This window comes from Mixophyes fleayi, chromosome 11 (genome assembly GCF_038048845.1).
Source record: "Mixophyes fleayi isolate aMixFle1 chromosome 11, aMixFle1.hap1, whole genome shotgun sequence".
Taxonomy (NCBI): Eukaryota; Metazoa; Chordata; class Amphibia; order Anura; family Limnodynastidae; genus Mixophyes; species Mixophyes fleayi.
Genome location: NC_134412.1, coordinates 2303074 through 2326810, shown reverse-complemented (window position 1 = coordinate 2326810; position 23737 = coordinate 2303074). Strand labels below are relative to the sequence as shown.

The following is a 23737-nucleotide window of genomic DNA, read 5'->3' as shown; positions in this document are numbered from 1 at the left end:
TTGTGTCACACAAGAAGATTTATTACACAGCTGGAAAACGATCACATCAGAAATTTGGAGAACGGCATTTTGAAATATAAGCTTTCAATACCAATTATCAACAGTGCAAACACAGAAAACAAAATGTTCAAAATTAAATTTACCTGCAGCAAATCTGTTTCTATTCTAAAAAAAAGTAAACAAGACTGCATTTAAATTCCTCAAGGAAGAAACGTAATGTCAGATGCAGAATGACTTGTAACTTCTCCTCCGGTCATCGGTGCTTGCGACAACACAAATCTGGATTCGGATGCCTTAGCAGCTGCAAGATATTCAATTTTATTCTTCTGGATTAATGACTCCTCAACCCAACTTGTAAAGCTACAATATCTATTTCATGTTTTCTGGGAAGCTCTCTCATTTTAGGACTGTGGCTACCAAGAAAACCTCCCAAACCCAAGGGACGTGGAATCTCTCAGTTATCGGACATGATATACCAGAATATAGACCCTTCAAGGTCATGTGTAATATTTATTATATATTAATTAAATATGAGAATATTAAAATTCCCAAAAGCACGCAGAAAAGGTAACAGCTTACCTTCTTTCTACTATTTCATAGACGTCCTGTACATCAAGTCCCATAGAGCTATAGAAAGCCAACTGACTTCCTTGATTTGCAAAATCAACCTTAAAAAGAAAAAGAGAATAGCAATAATTCATATGAAATTAGAATTATATTCCAACTCTCCACAGTGTTGTATATGCAGAGGCTCATGGGATGAAAAGGAACGGGCACTCTGGCATAATCTGTCACTGGAACAAAATTACAATATTTTTCGCCAGCATCCCCGAAAATTACCATCCCTCTGCACAGTAGAGGGATTTCATATTCTCTCTGCATGGGGAAGCATTGACCTCATTGCACAACACACCTCAAGAAAGAGGCCAAGATTTAGCAGTGTGAGTGCAATCTAGGAAGACTGAGGGCACCAGTCAGTATGGAAGAGGAACAAAGTTATACTTATTTTTATAAAGTGTTGTGCTAAAGGTAATAAAAGGAGGAGAAAGGAACTACAGAACATGAATGCATAGGGAAGAAAGAGAGAGTGTAAGAAATTACCTGCATCGGGCGGTGCAGAGAAAAATGGCAAAATTAATTGCACCAGCGGAGAGTAAGGGTGGAAAATTATTTACATGTCGCAAGGAATTTTGGGAGTTGCAGCCAGGATGCTAAACAAACTGCAGTGACAGTTGGGAGTTATGCTGCAGGATCGGTACTCCAGTATTTAAAGGGACTGCACAGAGGAGCTTCCTCCTTCGGGTATGCCATGTGACCTCCCTGTACTGTGCAGGTGAGGTCACGTGATATAGAGGTCACCTGTCCCTGTACTAATAAGTTCAAGAACAGCCTGCTGGGGGACCGCAAACTTTACAACAGAATTATAAATCAGGATTTAAATTTTCATGCACTTATTAAGATCATCTCTGCACACCTTAACAAGATTCCCACCAATCTTCCTCCCCTTGGTCTCTTTTAAAGCTGTTAGGGCACATTCAATTCCTTTGTAGAGAACCAGAGCCATGCCTTTAAGGTCATCATACACCACCTGTCGGGGAAAACAAAAAGTATACATAAAAGCCAATCGTCAGAGATCATCGGAGGGGAATTCAATTCTTAGAGGCATACTGCCAGACATCACTGCAGTGTCTGCCTGTGCACACTACTGGTTACTATGTTTTGAATCTGCACCTCTAGTACCGCTGTGAAGCCACTTTGCGGCATAGTGCAGTCTTGTTTCAATGAGGATTCTGACTTATTGACCATCTTGTATCTCCGTTATTGGCTTGATGAGTGGGCCAGTGCTATGGTTTGTCCCATTTTGGGAATCAAAATATAGTATAATTCGTCTTAAAATCCTTTGCATTTATTTTTACTGGTAAGACAGCTATGGGCTTGTACAGAGGATGCTTTTATTTCTATATGTGAGCTACAAAATATCCAGTCCAATACAACAATCTATTTTTTTCTGATAAAAGTGGCCATTATGTTGACAATATATATATATATATAATTGTAATCAAAGGACAGGAAAGAATTAAGATGATGCAGGAATTCCTACATTATCAGCTCATTGTAATCCCACCTACCTTCAGCACGAGCCCATAACGGCTGAAATGGCGTGCTAAATACTGTTCTGTGACACTTGAGGACAGGCCGTCTATCCACACACAGTTGGTAGGCATACTTTTCCCAAATCCCACCTGTGAACAACAAAGGGGTCAGTATGTAACATCAGTATATTAATATTACAAGTGAAAGTATAAAGGAGCTCTTTGCTCAAACCTTTTCTCTAATTGTTTTATGTTTTTTCTGTATAGGCTATAATACTTTCACACCTACTGACCTTAAACCCATCCACTGCTGCTGGACCCCCCAAGCTGTTGTATTTTGAGAAAGTATTATATTTCTAAGACAAATAAAAAGTTCCCTAGTGTATGGGAAGTAGACCAATAAATAAATGCTGCATAAATAATGTTAATCTTTGAATATTTCCACAAAACCACAGCTATGAAAGCTTTTCTCATCCCTCTCTTTCTTAAACATCTCCATACAAAGTAAGGATCGACTAGCTGCAAATGAAACTAACAAAGTAACTAGAAGCGAATAAAACAGTAAAGTTTAGGGTGAAACAGAAAATGATAATTTGTGGTGAAGGATCCACTTTAAGAATGTAATGCTAATACTGACATTTTCAAACCTGAATGTTGCATTTGTGTTTTATTATAAGCTGGACAGGAACAAAGGAAGATTTTTTACTAACCGTAAAATCCTTTTGAGTCCATTGGGGGACACTACGACAATGAGGTATAGTAGGTGGACTAGGACCAAGGGCACTTTAAATCTCAAAGTGTTGAGAAGACAGCTCCTCCTCTACTATGTCCACCCTAGATGGAACTATCCTCTGGGTTTTTTTTTTCGTTATTTTTTTAAACAAAGCCCAGAAGATAGGGCCTTAACAAGGCGGAAAAGAAACACCAAAAACAGTCAACAGGCATCAATCAGAGCAAGGGGAGGGAGCGGGTGAGTATAAAATCCACTTTTCTCCATCATACCATTGGGGGACACTGCAACAATAGGGACATTCCAAAGCTGTCCTTACGCCAGGGTCTGCTCTGAAACAGCTGCACGTAAAACCTGGCTCCCAAAGCTAACATCCGAGACGCAAAGCTCTCCATCTTGTAGAATTTGGAAAAGGTGTGGGAAGACGACCAAGTAGCAAGTCCAGCACAAGTGTTCGGCTGCAGCCCCTTGATGCGCCGCCCACAAAGAACCAACAGCCATGGTCGAATTAGCTTTCAAGTCCATCCTCAATGACCTAGCCACCTGAATGAGGGCCTTGGATGAGAAGACTGGGATGAAGAGGCAACCGAAAGGGTGGGTCTACGGTCATCCTGAGGATGTCGGAGTACCATGCCCTGCATGACCATTCTGGAACCACCACATCGCCCTGAGTTCCAGCATGTTGATGGGCAGCAGTGCCTTCTGGGGAGCCCAAAAGCCCTGTAATGAGAGTACCGGTGATCACACCCCACCCAGGCAGACTAGCATTCATAATAACCAAGGTATATTCCCACAATTGGAAGGACCGTTGGTGAAATTTGACATGTTCAGCCACTACATGAGTGACAGACGAACGATCACGGACAACCTGATGAACTGCTTTTGGAAAAGCTCCCTCTGGAGCAGACGAGAATGAAACTGGGTGAAGGGTACCGCTTCATACACGGATACCATGGTTCCTAGCAGTTTAGATGGGAGACCTTCCGCTTAGCCAGGAGGGACCTGGTCTTGAATAGAACCTCCGGAAAGAATACCTGCTGCCAGACTGTGTCGAAGTTGAGTTCAAGAAAACACATCCTTTGTGCAGGACTTAAAGACGACTTAGGCAGGTTGAGGATCCATTCCTGTCCTTTCAGAAATTGCATATTAAGCCGAATGTGTTGTTGGAGGACAGAATGTGACAAAACTTTCAACAGATTGACTAAAAAAGGAAAAATAATGACACCCTGAGAACGCCTGGAACGACAGCCATAATCTTTATGAAAGCCCATGGGTAGCTAGGCCGAAGTCCCGGAACTGATAATTTGCATTGCAGATTGCAAAGCAAAATGGACACTGATGCCCCTTCTGAGATGGGGAAATGGAAGTAAGAATTTTTTATGTCCAGAGAAGCAAGGAACTCCTCACATTTCCATGCCCACGATCATGAACCACAATAATTCCATGTTAAAACCCAGAATCTAAACCCATTTGTTTAAGGGTTTTGGAGGGTCCGGATCGGACGGAATGAGCCGCCCAGCTTCGGAACAAGAAAAAGGTTGGAGTAAAATACCAAACCCCTTTTCAGAGGAGGAACCAGAATTATACTCCTGAAACCAGAAGTTTCTGGATAGCCTCGCGCAATGCCCTGTGCCTGAGACTGCACGAGGGCAGATCTGTGGTGAAAAACCAGCGATGAGGGAAATGCCCCAGGTCAATAACATAACCCCGAGTGACAACCCTTCGAACTCGGGCATCCGAGAATGAGGCTCGCTATTCAGCCCCCAGAGGAAGTAGACTGCTCATTAGTGGGAGCCCCCTTGCCCTAATAAAAGGATGAAAGAACCGAAACCTGGGTTGTTTAGATTTAGTGTGACAGGCAGAACAGAGTTCTTACCAACCGGGGCTACTTGATTGATCTAGTCCAGCTGGGATCCGAAAAAGGTCACCCCATCAAAAGGTTACTATGAATACCAGTCTATCCAGGAGGGGTGCGGTCATCAAAGGCTGACCAAGAGAGGGGCCACAATGAATGCCTGCCGTTATAGAGTTAAATTTGTTGGGTTTGCAGTACTGTTGGAGTATGACACTGTCAGGACTGTAGAGTCCTCGGAATCTAATGGTATTGGTAATGGAGAAGGGAAGTGGATGTTTGTAAGGTCAGGCAGTGAAAGTTTGGAAGTAATGGACACCGCATCAAAATATGCTTGACCTAAAATATCAGAATCCTCTAGAATGTGTTCAGCTAACACAAGCAAGTTATTTAGATAATGGAATAATATTGATCAACCTAGTGTGGTAAAAATGCCTTTATCAACTGGTATTGGATATACATTCAGTGGATTACAGGTCATGAGAACCATATAAAGGGGTGCAAATGAACATCAAATTTACATCATAGGTACATCATACATAAATTGAACATAATCATATGATTATAGCTTTACTACGATGTTAGTCTACTCAAGTGTGCTATATATATATAGGTTATTCCTGCACTCTGGCTTATATAAGTATTGCATACAATCAAGTCCTCTGGATATATGTACATTTGAAATGTTTTATTTCCATTTTTGATCAATCTACACCTATCAACGCGAAAGGACAGACTATGTTGAAACGCTAATCACATAAAACATGTGACTCAGAAGGTCTGAACACTCCAGCACAGCGTATATAAGACCCGCCCTCCCCTACACATACATCACTGCCTTGAAAAAGTCACCTAGGAGACGAAACGCGTCGGCCTATCACCCACCACTTCCGGTTTGTGCACATCCGGTCGTGACAGTCAGGAAGCGTGCGTTCCACAGTTGGCACGCACGCCACCATCCCGCTCGCTACTCTGCTCTCCATTGGTTCAAGCGCAAGTAATATCACCCCTTTCTTCTTTGTATCCCCTCCGCTGGACATTTTATCTTGCTGGATTACTTGAGACTGTTTTCATATGCAACTGTCGTTGTTTTTTCTCCTCCTCCCCCTTCTCTTTGGATCCCTTTACATTTCTGGACATCTTACATCCGCAGGATTTTATTTTGTTCAAAATTGTTTCACCATCTGTTCCACTACCTTTTAGCATTAGTGGAGCATTGCACCCTATTAATCATATGATTATGTTCAATTTATGTATGATGTACCTATGATGTAAATTTGATGTTCATTTGCACCCCTTTATATGGTTCTCATGACCTGTAATCCACTGAATGTATATCCAATACCAGTTGATAAAGGCATTTTTACCACACTAGGTTGATCAATATTATTCCATTATCTAGGTTTAGCGCAGAATATTACTGTATTAATGCTCTATCTCAGGTTGGACTAACCAGATATTCCGCTGCTTCTACCTATACATATCCGTAGTGCGCTTCCCCCTGTTCTGCCTAACACAAGCAAGTTAGCCCGCGGTAGTATCTCTTGCAAACCCTTAGCCAACTTTTCTGCCCATGCATGAATACCCTTGTTAATCCAGGCTGTAGACATAATGGTCGACACAAGCTGCCAGTCACGACATAAGCTGAGCGAAGCAGAAAATCACAATTTTTATCAGTAGCATCCGGGAGTGAACCACCACCTTGCACAGGAATAGCAGTGGTTCTGGTTAGGCGGGCAACGGGAGGATCTATCTTGGAAGAATTCTCCCATTTCACAGACTCCTCCTATGACAATGGGTAAAGTGATTAAAATTTTCCTGGTATATGGAACTTCCAGTCAGGCTTCTGCCAAACCACCAAAACCGACCAAGATGGGAGTGAAACAGACCACTTAATTATTCTGCTTTTTAAAAGGAAGAAGCCAGCAGAGTCTGAAACCTCAGGATCCACAAACCCTAACATTTGCCATACCCCAAAAATAAGTCATTCATGCTCTGAGCAGTAGAGAAATCATCTACACCAAAACAGTCCTCTCCGTCAGACTCCTGAAGCAACTTACCATCTTCTTCAAGAGAGAGGTCAGAATCAGAGACAATTGTCTGAACCGTCTCTGGAACATGACGTTTACGCGTCCTCCTATGTGGGGCGCTAAGGAGGCGTTCCAAAGAGAAAGAGGCTCTAGCAAGACCTTGGGCGGACTAAGCAAGAGACAACGCCAAACCAGACTTAGCCTGGGACACCCCACTAGTGGATAGTACCAGCTGCGAAGGCGAAATTTGTGGAGCAGTACTTAAAAAGAAGAGTCACCTACCGCTCTGTGAGATATTACCAGAGTGAGTCCACCAATGGACGTCGTTCGACACTCAAGCCAAGCAGGTTCTTCCAGTCACAGGCAACCGTTAATCACAGAAGTCTGCCTCACACGTTGCACACAGGGCATGTGGGTCCGACTGTCCACAAGACAATTTAGCATTACATTTTGCACAAGTATAATACAGTACGTACTTTGCAGTTGAACCCTTAGTCTTGGACGTTAATTTCTCAGCCATAGCGATAAAATTAAACACACAAACATTAACAGAGAAAGGACAGAAATTAATATTTTCAATAAACACAGAAAATGTATAAAGCAGACATACCCCTATATAAAGCAAACATGGACCCCTATTCAGTAACTATAAAATTAAGAGCGATATATAGGTGGGCTCCCTCACACTACTTAAGATTAACATTAGTGTGAAAAAACTGAACTACAGGAGGAGCACAGCAGGAGAGATGACAGACTGGATAGAAAATGGCATCTCCACTGAAGAAGCCCGCCAAGGGGAATATGGAGAAAGCCCTCCACTTCCTACTAACCACCAGCAAGGAACAGGAAGTCTTATTGTGTCCTCGCTGACTTCTCCTGTCACTCCTGGGGAAAGCACAGCACAGCTATACGCACCGATTCAACGGAGATCTGCTGTGGCCGCCCCCTCCCTCGGCCGAGGCTCTCTCTCCACTTGAAGAGCTGCTCATTGTCAAGTGGGACCTGACCACAGACACCGCTGCTCTACCTCTCCTCCCAGAGCCGCAGCTGTCAGCACCAGCCGCTTGAACAAAGTATCTGTGCAGCCACTGGCAATCTCTAGCAGGCTGAGAGGAGGAAGCTGCTACAACACATTGGCAGTGAGGAAAGCCAAGGACCCAGAGAGAAAGAGGTCCACAGGCTATCAATTCTGTGGGAAGTGTCCTTGAGCTCAACAAAAAAGTAAATGAATAAAAAAGAAGAAAAATCCAGGGCAAGAGAGCTTTAAAAGAACACCATACTCTAAAGGGCAGTTACAAAAATCTGAGGATGGTTCCATCAAGGAGGAGCACAATAGGGGAGTAGATATCCTCACAACACTTTGAGATTTAAAGTGCCCTTGTTCCAAGTCCACCTACTATTACCCACTGCCACAGTGTATTCCAATGGTATGAGAGAGAAAGACATTTTTTTTGGAGGATATAGTATAAACGGATTTAGAAGACAACTGTTGCAGCTATTGTGTCGTTCAGCAGAGAGAACCCCAACTCTAGACAGGTTCAAGTACCTCAAGTCTAATTTTAATATCCCGGTCAGAAAAAAAACATTAAAATGTTGTATCCACTATTGAGCTATATACCTTTAAACGATTTTTCCCCAGATATTCTCCATCCATCTTCTTAATGGCTTTACAGACGCTTGTGATATCGCAGTACTGCAGAAACGCATACTGAGGAATCCCATTCACCTTCTTAACGTCAATATCCTGGACAGCAGAGAGAATGAATACAGTCAAATCAATAGCAGCATGAATATACACCCAGCCGTGAGGGCCGCAACTAAACTGGATTAGAAATGGACAGACAGAAAAATACAGCTAGACGAATCAATCTCTAGTAAGGGCCAAAATCAAAGATCAGATTGTACGTCTGGGGAGAGACTGCAGAGAGTCTGAGAACAGAGGGTGTACATAGTGACCTCAACTCCCTCCTGTTATTACCCAGCAGAATGGTCCACAGACTTCTGAATAGACCAAAGGTTACACAAGAAATATCTTATACGACACGACAAAGCAGACGTACCACAATCTCCCCAAATCGCTGGAAAACATTATGTAGTTCGAGGCGGGTGGTGGTTTTCTCCAAGTTGCCAATGAAAAGAGATCTAGTGGCCTTGGGGTGAAATTCATCTATTTTCTCTTCCAGGGGTCGGAATTCATTCTCACTTTCGGTTTCTGAGGGAATAAAAGCATCAGCTCTCTTTACTAACACAGTGAAGATTACAGAAGGGTCCGCATAGTGTACAGTCCTAGAAATGAGGAGATGGGGCCAGTGGCAGATGAAACAGCAAAAGACAGTCAGTCACTATCAGTATGCTAGTCAGCATGACAATAGTAACTCTGTTATAGCTGGCTAGTTAATGTTTTGGTCAGAAAGCCCATCAGTTTAACAGAAGTAAATCAGTCAGCGTATTTATAATAAGTCAGAAAGAGTAATCACCAAACTGACACAGCGCAGGAATAAGAGCTAAATGGCTACAACAGGAAAACGATTAGTGACTAAACAGAGGGGAATATAAGTATATCAGTCAGGATGGTTAGAAGTCAGACAGAGTACTAGAGGAGAATGAGTTAGGATAGAGGAACCGTAGCAAGAGTGCCAGCTACCATCAACATCATCACCCACAAGAATTAAAGCCAGAACTGCCAAAGGACAACTGGACGCAATTCAGTCCACTGGGACCAGGGGACTTTGAGCCACCAATACCAGACTGAGATAAAGAGATACGTGGTACCACAAATAAAATGTAAACATTCAGCCCACCCCAAGTTGTCAAACATAACAACTATGTCCTGGCCAGGTGAACATTCACCAGAAGAGTCTTCACTATAAATCATATCAAACCACAATAACAAAGTTACAGATAGAAACCTAATTGGGAACAGAGTACTCATAGTAAATATGAAAATAGTCCTACATTCTGGACTACAAAGGGCCGAGGGTTCAGCAAAGTATTAATGGATCTGTCTATTAGTGAATATTATTATCATCATTTATTTGTTAGGCGCCACAAGTTTTCCACAGCGCCGCACATAGTACAAACAGTAGACTATACAGGGTATAACAGTACAGAACAATAAAAAAAAAGTACCAATACTTTAGAAACTCCAGGCAGGCTGATGCAATAGACACGGAGCAGAAGAACGGGTAAGGAGATAGGAGGGAAGAGGGCCCTGCTCATGCGAGCTTACATCCTAAGAGAGGGTTAACAGACCAGGCACAAGAGGAGCCAGTTGAGGCAATGGGAGAGAGGGGAGAATGAGCGGAGGAGATGGGGGTTAAGTGGATGGGTGGTAGGCTTTGAGAAAGAGGTGAGTTTTGAGTGCACGTTTGAAGGAGCACAGAGTAGGAGAGAGGCGGATGGAGCGAGGGAGGTCATTCCAGTGAAGGGGGGCTGCATAGGAAAAGTCCTGGATTCTGGAATGGGAAGAGGTGATCAGAGTGAAGGAGAGGAGGCGGTCACTGGCCGAGCGCAGGGAGCGTGAATGGAGAGGAGGTTGGAGATATAAGGGGCAGTAGAGTGGGAGAGAGCCTTGTAAGTGGTGGTGAGGAGTTTGAAAATAATTCTGTAGGGGAAGGGGAGCCAGTGTAGGGGGAGGCAGAGGAGGAGCGGCGTGAGAGGTAGATGAGTCTTGCGGCTGCATTGAATATAGAGCGGAGGGGGGGGGGAGACGGGAGTGGGGGAGGCCAGTGAGGAGGAGGTTGCAGTAATCCAGGCGGGAGATGATGAGTGCGTGTATGATGGTTTTGGTGGCCTCCTGAGAAAGGGACGGATGCGGGGGATGTTGCGTAGTTGGAAGCGACAGGCTTGGGCAAGGGAATGAATGTGGGGGGCAAAAGAGAGAGATGAGTCAAGGGTGACACCCAAGCAGCGGAGTTGGGTGACAGAGGAGATGGTAGTGTTGTTAACGACAATGGACAGGTCATGGTGGGATGGGAGGTTGGGAGGAGGAAAGACAATGAGTTCAGTTTTGAAAATGTTGATTTTGAGAAAGCGCTCCGACATCCAGGAGGAGATGGCGGAGAGGCAGTCAGATACCTGAGCGAGGAGGGTGGAGGAAAGATCAGGTGAAAAGATGTAGAGTTGAATGTCGTCAGCATAAAGGTGATACTGAAGGCCAAAGGAGGAGATGAGAGCACCAAGGGAGGAAGTATAGAGCGAAAAGAGTAGAGGGCCGAGAACGGAGCCCTGTGGGACTCCTACAGTGAGAGGGTAGGGGGAGGAGGAAGAACCAGACGTGGATACAGAGAAGGAGCGGTTAGGGAGGTATGAGGTGAACCAGGCGTGGACAGAACCAGAGAGGCCGAGAGAGAGAAGAGTTTGCAGCAGGAGGGGGTGGTCCACGGTGTCAAAGGCTGCAGAGAGGTCAAGGAGGATGAGTAGGGAGAAATGACCCTTGGATTTGGCCGATAGGGGTCAAGGAGGGAATTGTCCGAGAGGTGCCTGGTTAGGCGGCTGCAGACAATCCGCTCAAGTAATTTAGAGGCATAGGGGAGAGATAGGGCGATAATTGGCAAGAGATGTGGGGTCAAGATTGGGTTTCTTGAGGATAGGAGAGATGAGAGCATGTTTAAATGAGAAGGGTACAACACCAGAGGAGAGTGAGTGGGAGAAAGAGAGCGAAGGAGGTGAGAGGGGATGGGATCGAGGGGGCAGGTAGAGGGTGGAGAGGAAAGAATGAGAGAGCGAACTTCTTCACCTGTTGTAGGGCAGAAGGAGCACCAGAGTTGGATGTTGGTGGGAGGTGAAAGAGGGAGGCGGGAGAAGGGGAGGAGGAGATGTTCAGTCTGATGGCATCAATTTTGGAAGAGAAAAAGGTGGCAAAGTCAGAAGCGGAGAGGGAAGACGGGACAGAAGGGGGAGGGGCGGAGAGTAGGGAGCTGAAGGTGGCAAAGAGGCGGCGGGGATTGGAGGACTGAGAAGAAATGAGGGACTTAAAGAAGGATTGGTTGGCGAGGGAGAGGGCGGAGCAGAAAGAAGAGAGGATGAATTTAAAGTGAAGGCATTCAGCAGTGCGAGAGCACTTTTGGAGGAAGCGGGTGAGTTTTGAGTGCCAGGGCTGGGGAATAATGCGGCGTCTGCTGACAGTAGAGGCCGGGGCGACAGCGTCCAGGGCAGTAGTGAGGGAGAGATTGTAGAGAGAGGACGCCTGGTCAGGACAGACCAGGGAGGTAAGGGGTGATGGGAGAGTTTCAAGAGAGGAGGAGAAAGAGGTAGCTACGGTCAATACTGTCAAGGTTGCGCCTGGTGAGGGTGGCTTTGGGCGAGGCAGGAGCAGGGGAGGAGGAGAGAGTGAAGGAGAGGAGATGGTGGTCAGAGTGGGAAGGGAGAGTTGGAGAAGTCAGAGAGATCACAGAGATGAGAGAAGACAAGGTCAAGGGAGTGACCAAGACAGTGGGTGAGGGAAGAGGTCCACTGAGTGAGGCCTAGGGAGGAGGAGAGGGCGAGAAATTTAATGGTGGCAGGGTCAGAACAGTTGTCAATAGGAATATTAAAGTCACCAAGTATTATGGAGGGAAGGTCAGAGGAAAGGTAGTTCCATTGTGAGTTTCTGAAAAAAAACCCTCAGGAAAAAAACAAAGTGACTGGGAATAGTCCGGCCCTATTCAATGGTCTGTAGTATCTGTTTATACAGTAAACATATCCTTTTAGGAAGAACAATGCTATTGATTACTAAGAACAAAGATATGCAGATTACTCATTTAAGATTTCGAGGTAATCCTAAGTGCCAGTTCAAAATTTTAAATGAACAATACAAGTTTTAACTGCCAATTTACTGACCCTGCACAGACAACATAATTCTCTTTCTAAGTTACAAAAAAAACAACTTTTTCTATTTTTATTTTCTTTTTTTAGATTTTAAACACAGGTCTGCAAAGTTCTCCTGTAAGCCTGCTAACTATGAGTCTATACAGACTTCTTTGAAACTAGACAGAAAAAATGTTTACTGGGATGTAATCTTGTGAAAAACTTATAATACTTATAGTATTAGATTAGCATAATTTATACTTTTTAAAGAAATTTATACACATCTATAGGAAGATATAAGAAATAAAGACTGTTAAATTACTTTAATTAGTAGAGGATTAATAGCAGTTATTGTGATTCTTCCAAATTTCCTCCACATACAATTAATTTTCATGTAGTCCACTATTAAAGATCATCCCTTTCCCATTGGGGACTTGTCTTAGATGGGACCTCGCCTCTGGAGGAAATCTCGTTCCCTGGCCGACTTCCTTCACTTTAAATTCATCCTTTCTTCTTTCTGCTCTGCCCTCTCCCTCGCCTCTCTCAGTCTCTACATCTTCACAGATTAAACATCTACCACGGCAGGCTGGAACAACTGAGTCTGCAACACACCTAGCCAACCCAAAATGAGCCAAGGGTTGGATCAACATCTTTGATGCACCTCTACCCATTCATGGCAGACAGGGTAACATACCTGGTTTCTCCCACGCGGTCACTTCAATCTGCATGCCAAGGAAACGTTTGGATTTTGAAGCATTAAGGGCATTCTGCCGATCTTCCTGCTGCCGGAAAAAGACCAGACCGTATCTCTCATCGCGCTCGCCGTGTATCTGCACAGATGTCATCCTGCCATACTTCTTAAACTCAAAAAAAAGGCCGTCTTTAAGGCTTGTATCTAAAAAACAAAATCTGTCGTTATGCAACCAGAACAGGACTGAATAATCCAATCAGTACACTACTGGAAAACGCAAACACTGAAGATACCAAAAATACAGAACAGAATCCAGCCAGTAGGAGAAGTCACTCTGTAATCCATTTATACAGTGAAAGACAAGTTCCTCTATTATCACCTATATATGGCTCTCGGACAACCTTCCATAGGAGGATATACAGGAAGTCTGGTCTACAAATGAAACAATACCTCCCCCATGACCATCTCCATACATCACTAAGTGAAATGTCTACATGTATATTTGTAGAACCTTGTACATTAAGCAAAGGTGATGAAACACCGGCTGTCGCGTACGGTTGAGCACATTCCATTTGGAAGGATCGTCTGAATAAGGCTTAAAGCTTTCAATACAAAAAAGAAAAAAAAAGATTGCCCTGTACGACAATAAATTAAGAAAATGTGTCTTATTTTGGTGGCATTAAGTATTACTATTTTTTAAAGAAAAATTATTTTATAAGCCAAAAATAAAACGTGAATTTTACACTTGGTGTCTCTAATATAAAGAGAAATACTTCGTTTTGTATAAATCCGCATTTTGCTATATCCAGAGTAATCACCACATGCATCTACCTGAAGAGCGCACAGGGAGATTCTGAACCCTGATCCCAAAGCTTCTGCGCGGTTCATCTTCATCCGAAGATAGGAGGGGCTGGGACGGAGAAGCTGGGACAGCGGCACACTCATCGCCTGAAGTACTGCTGGTATCGCTGCTAACAAAACAATACCTGTTATACTTTCTAGTTGTGTAACCTGCTGCTCAGCCACACATTACCCAACGCAGTATATATGAACGAGCAATGAACCCAAAATACATTCCAAATGTGCAGATTATTAGCATTACATGCAAATGGATATACCAGTTATCAATTTTCCTAAGCTACAAAAGCGATCAGACATTGTACTTATTTGGACTCAGGTGCACCCCCTGCCTAAGGGTAAATGCTCAAATCCTTTCTGTCAGCAGAGGGATTTGATTTTACACACACAATACACAATGACCTCCAATAATGTCAGATACCAGAGCAGGAGAGTCAGCTAAGACAGGATCCAGGCCAGGAGAGAATGATTGAAGGAACGGAGATAGGTCCTTGCTGGTTGGGGAAATTAAATAAATTTAGTGATTTAAATTTGGCACATAATTTGCTGTTTCTGTGGTTCAACCAATTCAGATTACATTTCCCAAAAACCAACAACACACTTTTTGAATTTGGAGAAACAATGCTGCCCATAAAGGTCATCAGTTAGCAGCCGCAGAGCGGATTCAGGGGGCCGATAGATGCCAGTAATGATAAGTATTCAAATACAGGAAGCACAGGCGTTATCTTTCTGAAATTCAGGGCATCTTCTACATAGAGTAACACTTCTCTCTTTGTCTGATATTTCCTAAAATGAATATCCTTAAATGGCCATGAATGAATTGCGACTAGGTTAATGCAAAATTCAACTTTCCTCCAGTTTGGTTATTAGACGATTGATATCTACTTGGATGACAGACAGCCCTTATGGGACTCAATATCGGCATTTGGAGAAAGGGTAAGACCAGGATTTGCTTCAACATCCCTTGCCGGAGCCATCAGCAGCATGAATAGAAATGTAAAGGACTGATTCTAATAAGATAGATGATCATTAACAGTTGATCGATGTATTAAAGACAAACAATAAAAAAGTACTTTATTCCATCTGATTTTCAGGAGATGTAGGTGAAGATTAGGCCACATTCCATATCAAATGAATGTACAAATATGGATAGAGCTACAAGGTTGACAAACTGTCTGACGACATCCTATCTGTGCTCCTCAACTAACCCGTCAGTATGTAGGTCACGTCCGCCGACACACGACAGGAAGTATGTGTGTTATAAGAACATTACTGGCCAACAACAATAAAACAACAAAACAAAGATAATTAACCTTAAGCAGAAGATTGCAAGCTATAGTCCTTCATGATCGGGTATCGACTAACAGTTTCGGATAGGTTTGACGTACAAAGGAATAATGTTTTTCCTACACAAATAGCTTAGGTTTTACTAATTCCTCACATTTGTCCATGTATATTAGTTCCCAGTTCATTTATAGACCTCAATATGCATTTTGGGTTTAGCAGTCTCATAGACATGAGCTCACGTAGACATGGCAACAACTTACCTCGTCTCGGATATTGTTTCATATTTTTCCCGTACTTCCTGTCTGGAAGACTCCATGGGGCCATAGAAAGCTAACTGACTTTCTGGGTTTGCAAATTCCACCTTAAAAAGAAACAAGAATACCAATAAATTTATGTAAACATAAAATACCATTATACGTCAATGGAATCTCAGCAGTCGTCAATCTTACACTGCCCACACACAAAACTTTATAAGCAAAGTATATAGAAAGGACAACACCAAGAAGCACAGAGAGACAAGGTTGTCGCTCCGCGACAAGTGATTCACGCCTGCCTAATGTCATGGAGAAGCTTTGTTATTAATTCATTCATTTTTGTTTCACTTATTGAAATCGTCTCTGCGCACCTTCACTGAATTCCCACCAATCTTTCTCCCTTTGCTCCCATCTACAGCTGCTTTGGCAGATGTAGTGTCACCGTAGCGAACCAGAGCCATGCCTTTTACACGATCATACACCACCTGTTGGGAAAAAAACAAAAGAACAGGTACAAAAGAGCCTTGTCCACTGGTAAATTATCATCTATACGTCTTGCTTCCATCAATGAGGATTCTGACTCAATGGCCATCTTATATCTCATACAGCAAAATGGACGAAGTTTAAACTGTGAAACAAACTCCTTCCGTACTATACTCCACCGGTAACTCACAGTTTTCTTTTTAACGAACAAAGCCCATAGGATAGTACTGAATTAACCAATCAAACATGACCACCACTCAACCTTAAAAAGAGAGTAAAAAAACCTGAGAATTGGATTTAACAGTAGGTACTAGAAACCTTTTCACTTTCTTCTATTTTGGGGGACATATCTGTGTGCAAAACTCTTCGGCCAAAGCAGACGCCTTTGGATACTAACACAATGAACCTATAGAATTTGGTAAAAGTATGGACAGAGGACCAGGTGGCTGCCCAATACAACTTTTCAACAGAGGCTCCATGCCATGCTGCCCAGGAGGTGCACACTAATCGGGTAGTGTGGTAGTCTGCTGTACTATTATCAGGAGCCAATGTCCCCCCGAGAGACGAGCCTGTCGGATTATATCTTTATCACCCACTGTTTATTTTGTTGCTGAACTTCTTTTCTTGTGCACGTCATAAATAACTAGGAGGCCATCGGTCCTAAACAAGGATGACCATTTGTCTACATAAATCCTCAAGGCTCTAACCACATCCAACAAGTGGAGAAATTCTTTACTTGCCATGGCCAAATAGGGAGTCCACCATGTTGACCTCCAGTTGACCCCTCCTCTCCACAATCTCGTTGAAGACTTCCAGATGGAGGAACCACTCCCTGGGATGAATGGCACTGCTCAGGAAGTCAGCCTCCCAATTGTCCTCCCCTGGGACTAATATGGCAGAGATCGCTGGAACATAGTCTTCTGTCCAACATAATATCTTTGATGTTTCCGTCATCACCTGGTGGTTTATGTATGTCACAGCCTTGGCGTTATACGATGGAATTCAAATGGGTCTGCTCCAGGGACTAAGTTACAGCAGAGTTTTTAGAGCCATTATGAACGCGAGAATGTTCATAGTTAGCCTTGCCTCCTTTTGGTATAAGTCCCTCTAGTTGGAAGTTCAGCTTCACCGTTCAGCATCAGGTTGGAGTCTCTGGTCACAGTGATCCAGTTCCAGATGGAAAGTGGACAACAACCCTTGCCGAGAGTTTGTCTGCACAGAATGGACGGACAAGTCTGTGTTAAACTAAAGGTTGGAGCTTGACCACCTGGCTAGAATTTGGGTCTGGAAGGTCAGAGAGTGGAAGCGTGCAAACTACCTTTCTTTCCATTAGCTTCATGCGGTGGATGACCGATACGTGTTTGAAAGATAAATGATCTTTCACCTGTTTCTGAATGGCCAGAATCTTCTCCTCCAGCGAAAATAATCTCTGGCATCGGTTGTCAAAGAGGAGCCCCACAAAAATCATTCCATGTGATTCCAGCATTTCCGCTGTCATCTGCAAATGTGTCAGAAGAGGCAGAGCTCACTTTCATCAGAAGGTAGTCCAGGTACAGTATGACCGTCACCTTGTTTGCCCTTAAAAGAGCTTCCATGACCACCATAACTTTATTAAATACTCTTGGCGCTGTGGCTAAATCGAAGGGCAGAGCTTTGAATGGATAATGGGTTTTTCCCACTGCAAACCTTAAGAGGCTTTGATGTCCCTCCTAACATGTATTTATGTACATGGCAGAGAGAATTTTCCACACTTGATGTACCGATCATAAAGTCTCCATCCTGAATCTGTCCACCCACAGATGCTTGTTGAGAGATTACAGATACAGTATGGGCCCAAAAAGTCAAGTATGGTTTCTGTACAAGAAATAGGTTTGAGTAATAACTCAAACCCTTCTGCTCATTTATGTCTGTGACAATCACTTTCTGAATGGCCCTCTGAAGGGCCAAACTACTGGTCTTGTTTCTTGGAAGGGAGAGGGAAAGAACAGCCAGGGTGGAGGTCCTAAGAGGTCCAAGACATAATCTCTTTCTATAATGCCTATGACCAAAAAAAAAACAAAAACAAAAGAATTTCCTGGGTGGGGGAAAAGCCCTGGCATGTGATCTGTTTTCCAGCAGCCTTGGGACCTGGACATTTGCTCGGTTGTGTTAAAGGAAGAGACTGAGCCTGTCTGTCATGCTAGAGGTGTTGTCCTCCTGCTGCTGCAGCACTCAATATCTATTAATGTATAATGTATGCTGCACCCTCTCCACAAACCGCTGTCAGGGAAAAGCTGAAGCTCGCATGTTTAGTGTCATCGGCAATACAGATGGAGCAGGCTTTTGTTTCTATATGTGATCTACAGAAAATCAATTTCAATACGTAATCTATTTTTTTCTGATAAAAGTGGCCATTATGTCTGACAATATTTGCAATTGTAATGAAAGGACAGGGATGCATTATCAGCTCATTGTAACCCAACCTACCTTTAACACAGGCCCATAACGGCTAAAATAGCATCTTAAAGACTCTTCAGGGACTGTGGAGAACAGGCCGTGTATCCCCACACAGTTGGTAGGCATACATTTCCCAAATCCCACCTGTGAACAATAAAAGGGTCAGTATGTAAGATCACTACTATAATATTACAAGTGAAAGTATAAAGGCGCTTTTTACTCAAAGCTTTACTTAATTTTGCTATAGTGTTTGGAAAGTAGACTACAATAATTCATGCAACATATTCTATATTAATCTTTGAATATTTCCACAAAACCACAGCTATAAAAGCCTTTTCTCATCTCTCTTCTGCTTCATCTGCATACAAAATAAGGATCGACTGACTGCAAATGAGACTGATAAAGTAACTAGAAGCAAATAAAACAGTAAGGGGGGTATTCAATTGACGGCGGGATCGACGAAAATCCCGCACTCGAAAAATATTACCGTTAATACGGTAATATCTAGCTGGATTTCAGTTTGCAGCTCTCTAAGCTGCGAGCTGAAATCCAGCGAGTAAATTACCGTATTAACGGAATTTACGCGCAGGATTACCGTATTAACGGTTATATTTTTGGAGCGCGGGATTTTCGGCGATCCCGCCGTCAATTGAATATGCCTCTAAAGGTTAGAGTGATATTTAGGAAAGTTTGTTTATGAGTTATTGAAACGGAAAATGGTAATTTGTGGTGAAGGACCCACTATAAGACTGTAATGCTATTACTGACATTTTCAGGCACGTTTGTGTTTCATTATAAGATGGACAGTTTACAATATAACTATTGCAGCTATTGTGCCACCCAGCAGAGAAAGATCCAACTCTAGAGAGGTTCAGGTGCCTCAATTTTGATATGCCTATGACAATGCTATTAGTTTCATGTTTCCAGGGTCAACTGCATCGACAGATAGAAAGAAAAAAATATATTGGTTCAGTATTCAGCTATATATATATACCTTTAAACGGTTTTCCCCAAGATACTGTCCATCCATCTTCTTTATGGCTTTACAGACGCTTGTGATATCGCAGTACTGTAGAAACGCATACCGAGGAACCCCATTCACCTTCTTAATGTCAATATTCTGGACAGCAGAGAGAATGAATACAGTCAAATCAATAACAGCATGAATATACACCCAGCCGTGAAGTATTAAAACTATATTATGAATGGAGAGACAGAAAAATACAGCTAGACGAATCAATCTGAAGTAAGGGCCAAAATTAAGGATCAGATTGCAGGTCTGGGGAGAGACTGCGGAAAGTCTGAGATCAGAGTGTGTACTCAGTGACCTAAACTACAAGGGACGGGATCTGCTACTTAATTGACCACAGGTTACAGAACATATATCTAATCTGAACAGAGCAGATGTACCAGAATCTCTCCGAATTCCTCGAAAACTTTCTGTAGGTCAAGGCAGGTAGTGGTCTCCTCCAAGTTGCCAACGAAGAGAGTCCTGTTAGCCTTGGGGTGAAATTCATCCATTTTCTCTTCTGGAGGTCGTAATTCATTCATGGTTACGGTCTCTGGAGGGAATATAAGCACCAGCTCTTATTACTAACACTGAGAATTAGAGGAGGGTCCCTACAGTGTACAGCATATATATTCCATAAAGAGAACCATACAAAGGACAATGTTTTGTTGATTTCAGAAAAATGAGTCAAGGGATGGATCTACATCACTGGTGCACCTTTACCCATTCATGGCACACAGGGTAACATACCTGGTTCCTCCCACGCGGTCACTTCAATCTGCATGCCAAGGAAACGTTTGGATTTTGAAGCATTAAGGGCGTCGTCCTTATCTTCCTGCTGCCTGAAAAAGACCAGACCGTATCTCTCCTCGCGCTCGCCGTGTATCTGAACAGACGTCACCTTCCCATACTTCTTAAACTCAAAAAAAAGGCCTTCTTTTAGGCTTTTATCTGGAAACACAAAAAAGTGTTTTATTTTAGCGGCTTTACATTTTTAAACCATTTTATAAGTCAAGAATAAAACATGAATTTCACACTTTGTGTTGCCAACCTAAAGAGAATTTGTGTTGTACAAATACTGCGTCATGCTATATGTAGAGTAATAATTATCACAACCATATCTACCTGAAGAGCGCATGGGGAGGTTTTCAACTTTGATCCCAAAACTCTTGCGCGGTTCAGCAGCACACTCATCGCCTGAAGTACTGTTGCAATCGCGGCTGTAAGAAAGCAATATCTGTTAGACATGCTGCATCAGAGGAGGGTAACCCATCACCCAATCCTGAGCTATCCAGCATAAATTATTGGAGAGTTTCTAATCTATATATAAACCAGTAATGTACAATACATTGTAGTTGGCAGGCCTAACAGCACATCCATCACTGCAAACAGACTACATGATAATCTGAGATATCTAGTTCAGGCCTAGAGACATTCGTCCTGCACACACATTACACAGGGAAAGCCCAAATATAGAGTGTCAGTGGGAGACACAGAAAATGTGACACACAAAGCTGGCGTTTTATAAGGGTATAGATACGGGGTCAAGTCAAGGTAAAATTACGCTGTATTGTAACCAAATACAGAACCAGCTTCAAACTGAATTACCTCCCCATAAAAGAAATTTGATTTGAAGTGAGAACAGACTGAAGAGCCCACATGCCTATAGCGAAACGCGTGTTACCACTCCTGCACTTCTAGCAGTTTGATTTCAACTTTACACATCTTATTTAATGGTTTACTCACTTTTATCAATTTAGTTTATCCTTACCCTAATTGCTTATATAAATTTTCATCAAACGCAGCAGAAATCCTGGTCACAATATACATCATTCATTACTAAAGATATCATTTCTCGCCCCCCTAGCACCTCACATCCGAAAACGCCTACTTCAACCACGTTCCCTCATCCGCCATCTACAGACCCAGGCTCCTGTACATCACCATGCCAACAAGCACTCCACGGTTACAGACAGATAAGTATAGTCTGAAAAGTATCTCATCACTGCCTACCGATAGAATATTAACACAATAAAATGCCCTGCACCAGAGAAAGCGACATGAGCTGAAATAATCCAACAAATCCCGACAAGCTCAGCAGCTGTGGGACCTACCTGTCATTACTTGTACTACTTCTTGTACTATGGCTGCTACTGAGAGAGCGACTATTAGATGATCTACTCCTGGAGCCGCTGCCGCTGGGTGACCTAGCAGGTGTTGATGCTCGTCTGGCCCGTCTCCGCGGAGACTGGGATGAATGGGGCGAGCGACTCCTGCTGTGCTGGTAGTTCCGTTCAGGACGCCTCCCTCGTACCTCCCTGGTAATGTCATTTCTGTAGATATCCCTGTGTACAACACTGGGCAATGTAAACTGCTCCCGGGTCCTAGACTCATAGCGCGGATCATGAGCATCAAAGCGGCTTGGACTGCGGCGAGAACTATAGTATATTCCATGTTGTAAGGTCCGGTCACGTGGGTCTCTATAGTAATCCTGGTCATAGTGTCGTGTCCTTTCGAACCCTCCAGTCCCACGTTCATGGTGTCCATAGGCACTGTGTTCATATGTTCGCTCCCGTGTTTCAGAAGTCCTGTGGTAAGAGAGGGAGAAACCGTTCAGTCTCCTGATGTATAATAGAATCTAAGAGAGCATTTCATGCAGTCATTCACATGTATAGGTAACATTATCTACTACGCTAGGTAAAACAGTGCATGTGGATGTAGGTCTGTGTTAAGAATTTCAATACTTAAAAACCCTGTTCCCGTTCAGAATTGGTAAAGAACACTACGGGACTAGATGTTCCCAGTCTATAATATATTAATTCTGAAAAAAATTACAAATGAATAAAACTGAAATGGGATCAGTCAGAAGGAGGAATAAACTATGTGGGGAAGGAAAGGGAAGAAAACTTCCTGCTACAGCCACTACTTTTGTTTGCAGCACTGGGGAATGAAGTACTGCAAAGAAGCTCTGAGAAAGGAGAATGGTCTCTATGTCTTTCTATCAGGTCAGTAAGTAACATGAAAGTTGAAACAGGCAAATAACAATGCTCATTCTGGAACGTGTGATATCTCAAGCAAATGTCGCCATACAGAAAAAACGCCATCTTAAACTATATTTAAATTCTGCTGGTAGGAGATGCTTAAAAGAAAAAGTTGCTGGATCAGAGGGTCAAGTTGTCTCCTATCCGTTGAGAAAGGACGACCCTTGTAGCCGTGTCAGATACATCAACTTCCAAGATTTAATGGTTGTCTCAAGATGGATGCTGAGGTGAATACTTCCTGTGTGGCTGATGTCAAATTAAAATCAATATTCTTGTGCATTAAAGAAGTATTCTTGGACACTACAATGGTGGAAAAGTTCTATATGTGCATTCTATAGTAGTTGGCGAAACAATTATCAGTGGCCACCGAACACTGGTCTATGGCCTTGGTTTAAGCTGGATCCATTTGAATACTTTTGCGGGTCACTACGGGGAAATTCAACTCTGTCGGAACCTTGCGTTATGAGACTCCATGGTATATTAGGGTACTAGAACATTGCTTATTTTTGCTTGCACCTTTAAGAGATACTGTAATACCAGGGCATGTACACAGACACACATCACGTGAGGTTCTGATGGGACTGCGCTCAGAATTGAACCCCCTGTAGCGTCCCAGAAAGACTATCGTCTTCTTCTCAAAAGTAAATTTTTCCAGTTTGCCATACAGATAATGTTGACGAAGATGCAACAAAATGATCTGGATGTTTCCAGTGTGTCAGTCTTCAGAATAGATCATGATGTCCAATTTGTAGACAAACTACAAATTGATCCAACTAAATCTATAAACAAGGCATTGAAAAAAACTGAAAAGTGGGCAGACAATTGCAAACATCAGGCATTATTAGATATTTGAAATGTATATATTGGGTTCTAAACGCATTCTTCCACTCATCACCCTCTTAATCTGAACAGATTACAGCCCCTCTGAGGTTTAGTTTTGTGAAGATCATTTTCATTCCAGGTAATATTAGAAGCAGCAATAGCTATGAAGTAAGTAAGAGCTATAAAGTAATCGGAAAATGTAGAGAGCCGACCACATCCAGAAGGAGCAATTCCTAACCTTTACAATGAAATTGGACCTCCATACCAGGGTCTCCATGGTGAAAGGACTTGAGGCAATGGGAGTTCCATGGATAGTTTCCAGAGAAAATGGAACCTCCTTTTTGAGGAAAGGGAATAGGTGTTT

At 42.9% G+C, this 23737-nt stretch overlaps 1 protein-coding gene across 6 annotated transcripts in view; it reads right to left on the bottom strand.

Moving 5' to 3' along the window:
* LOC142106970 (msx2-interacting protein-like) overlaps positions 1 to 23737 on the bottom strand; it is a 38304-nt gene continuing 14567 nt past the window's right edge. For 5 of the 6 annotated variants that reach the window (XM_075190049.1, XM_075190051.1, XM_075190052.1 and 2 more), the window contains 16 exons: positions 21625 to 22098; positions 20636 to 20730; positions 20261 to 20461; positions 19912 to 20063; positions 19496 to 19621; positions 18532 to 18645; positions 15954 to 16067; positions 15589 to 15689; positions 14015 to 14154; positions 13187 to 13387; positions 8766 to 8917; positions 8324 to 8449; positions 2130 to 2243; positions 1475 to 1588; positions 580 to 668; positions 1 to 301 (listed from right to left, as the gene is read on the bottom strand). In XM_075190049.1, the coding sequence (XP_075046150.1) occupies positions 295 to 301; positions 580 to 668; positions 1475 to 1588; positions 2130 to 2243; positions 8324 to 8449; positions 8766 to 8917; positions 13187 to 13387; positions 14015 to 14154; positions 15589 to 15689; positions 15954 to 16067; positions 18532 to 18645; positions 19496 to 19621; positions 19912 to 20063; positions 20261 to 20461; positions 20636 to 20730; positions 21625 to 22098 (2320 nt within the window). In that variant the 3' untranslated portion in view covers positions 1 to 294. The remainder of the gene's footprint in view (positions 302 to 579; positions 669 to 1474; positions 1589 to 2129; positions 2244 to 8323; positions 8450 to 8765; positions 8918 to 13186; positions 13388 to 14014; positions 14155 to 15588; positions 15690 to 15953; positions 16068 to 18531; positions 18646 to 19495; positions 19622 to 19911; positions 20064 to 20260; positions 20462 to 20635; positions 20731 to 21624; positions 22099 to 23737) is intronic. The other variant, XM_075190050.1, reaches the window with a different exon arrangement.